The 2,500-nt window shown below is 47.0% G+C and overlaps 1 protein-coding gene across 1 annotated transcript in view; it reads left to right on the forward strand.

Annotated features, from left to right (window-relative positions):
• The window catches only part of cngb3.1 (cyclic nucleotide gated channel subunit beta 3, tandem duplicate 1), a gene marked incomplete at its 5' end in the record, with an annotated part of 26,029 nt that overhangs the window by 9,488 nt on the left and 14,041 nt on the right, over nt 1-2,500 (forward strand). The window contains one exon of the mRNA XM_079361566.1: nt 2,302-2,423. Within this exon, the coding sequence (XP_079217692.1) occupies nt 2,302-2,423 (122 nt within the window). The remainder of the gene's footprint in view (nt 1-2,301; nt 2,424-2,500) is intronic.

The following is a 2,500-nucleotide window of genomic DNA, read 5'->3' on the forward strand; positions in this document are numbered from 1 at the left end:
TTTGTAAATCTGTTATAAACACATGAAATAATTCCATGTCAGGTAGGTGAGAGAAACTAAGCAGCTTAAAGGTTTGAGAGGACATTTTGTGAGATTTAAACTTTGAAAAGTTGAAGTTACTGAGGTCAGACAACACTGATTTAAACCTTAAAAGTGAGCATTTAATTTTGTATGAATTTCTGTATAAAAGGACCAGACAGTTGAAATGTCCACATTGTGTTTCCTCTGCTGTCAGTTATAAAACTTGTCTGCATGCAGGTTTTTAACACACATGATATGTGATTGGATCCTTGTTAATGTGTTTGAAATAAAATCTCTGGGATTGAAGAACAGACTGCGATGACTTTGTTTGTTTCAGACAGAGAGTGAGCTGCTCATGCTAATCCTGTTAGCCACACCGAGGCGCTCAGTGTGTCCGTGAAGTCTGCAGCCTGAAGTGACCCTGCAGCAGGATCAGTTTAATATGAACACAAACATCCAGGTCTTCTTTCAAACACTATCTCTCTGTTAAATACTCTGACTGTGTTCACTAAGTATTCTACGCGTCCCTCTGACTGCTCTTTGGTCTGGCTGGACTCTGGCCTGGACTCTGGCCTGGACTCTGGCCTGGACTCTGACCCTGCTGGCGTCCCGTGCTCTCTTTGGCAGTGATTGGCGGTTGAGCTGGTGTTTACTGCTGCTGAGAGAGTGGGAGTGTCTGCAGGGAATTAATGTCTCAAAGACTCTTAATTATCTCAGTCGTATGTTTGGATCAGTAAGGAGGACTTCAGAGCATCCAAACACTCAGGACAGGGTCTTCAGGAGGAGGCGTGGACCGGACCCCTCCGAGCGCCGCAATGTTCAGCAGGTTGAAGAAGTTGATCAGGGCTCCGGAGCCTCCCCCTGCCAAGCTGCTCCCTCACCTCCTCCACCTCCGGCTGCACCTGCTCAGGTAAGGCATGTCTTCAAAGTGAACCACTGAAGACCTGATCCAGACTTTCAAACAGAACTCACCTGGACTCGAATACATGCACCTTAAAAAAAGAACAAACCAGAAGGCTTCTCGAGCTGCTGAACACACACGAGTTGTTTCAGGAGTGCAGAGATCAGAAAAGCTTCTGAAGCTGATTGGCTGTGACAGCTCTGCACGTAGAGCCCTGGACCCGCACAGAGCCCCACTCAGTTGACATTTCAGGTGTTTCATATGTTTGTTTCTCTGTACCGGTTTTCTGTTCTGTGACGGCTCACTGGAACCTGCGTCTGTATTTAAAGGAGGAAAAACCCCCTGAGAAGAAGGAGGGAGAAGAAAGAGGAGAGCCCAAAAAAGAAGAGCCAACAGGTGAGGAGTGTTCCTCGGGGAGTCGTCAGTCAGAGAAGCATGAGCTGAATTAGTATCAGAAGTGCAGCTCATTCTCTCTGATGACCAGCAGGGGGCGACTCTTGGCCGGTTCCCAAAGAAGTCTGTGAAGAAGTCAATGAAATGATGCAAGTCTTCTTCAGCACAGCCACAATGTTCATTTAGTTAATTAAGGTCCATTTAAGAGGGGGAGGGGATAGGGGTGGAGCTACCTGTGATTGACATGTTGCTGCCATGGCGACCTGAGAACTATCATCTTTAATATTTAAGTTTAAATTGAATTAAAAATGTCCTTTGACAACTTAGAAATTGTCTGCTAATAGTGGTAAGCTCTATCTTCACGTGAATCTCTTATTGCTCGTCAAGCTCCGCCCTCTCGCCAAATATGGTCACATCAGGTAGGACGCAGCAGTTGCCTTCACTTCTTTAATACAAAGAGTATTGTTCAGGTGGCGAGCAGCGCCACCATGTGTTTAAGTTCTGTAAACCATCTTCACCTGCAGCCTTCTGATTTTCAAAATGTTCATCTTAATATTCAAACAGTTTTCTGGTGCTCATCGAGAAGCCAATGAAAGCTACGTTTACATATTTCAACCTACAAGAAGTCAATTTCCATTTTTCCTCTTGAGTCAGATAACCGAAAATTATTAGTGTTTGTGTTTGAATTGATTAAACAATGCTGCTGTGTTATTCCACCAGCTCCTGCTGCAGCCCCTGCTGCTCCTGCTGCAGCTCCTCCTGCAGCTCCTGCTCCTGCTGCAGCTCCTGCTGCAGCTCCTCCTGCAGCTCCTGCTCCTGCTGCAGCTCCTGCTCCTGCTGCAGCCCCTGCTGCAGCTCCTGCTCCTGCTGCAGCTCCTCCTGCAGCTCCTGCTCCTGCTGCAGCTCCTGCTCCTGCTGCAGCTCCTGCTCCTGCTGCAGAGGGATCTAAAGTGTAAGAATGCCTCTCCTTCTGATTTGTCCTGCAGGGACAGGTATGGAAGCGGATGTAATCAGTGTTGTGACATCACATGCTGATCTGGACTCAGAGGAGAGTCCGGGTTCCTTGTTGGTGCTCAGTTTGGTCTTTGTGTCAGGAAGTGATCGTGAAGTGAGTTGGCAGCAAATCCAAAGCAGCAAGGGTTGAAAACAGAAGCCAATGCTAAACTTCCAAAAACTGCAGTTCCT

Source organism: Symphodus melops (assembly GCF_947650265.1).
Source record: "Symphodus melops genome assembly, chromosome: 14".
NCBI lineage: Eukaryota > Metazoa > Chordata > Actinopteri > Labriformes > Labridae > Symphodus > Symphodus melops.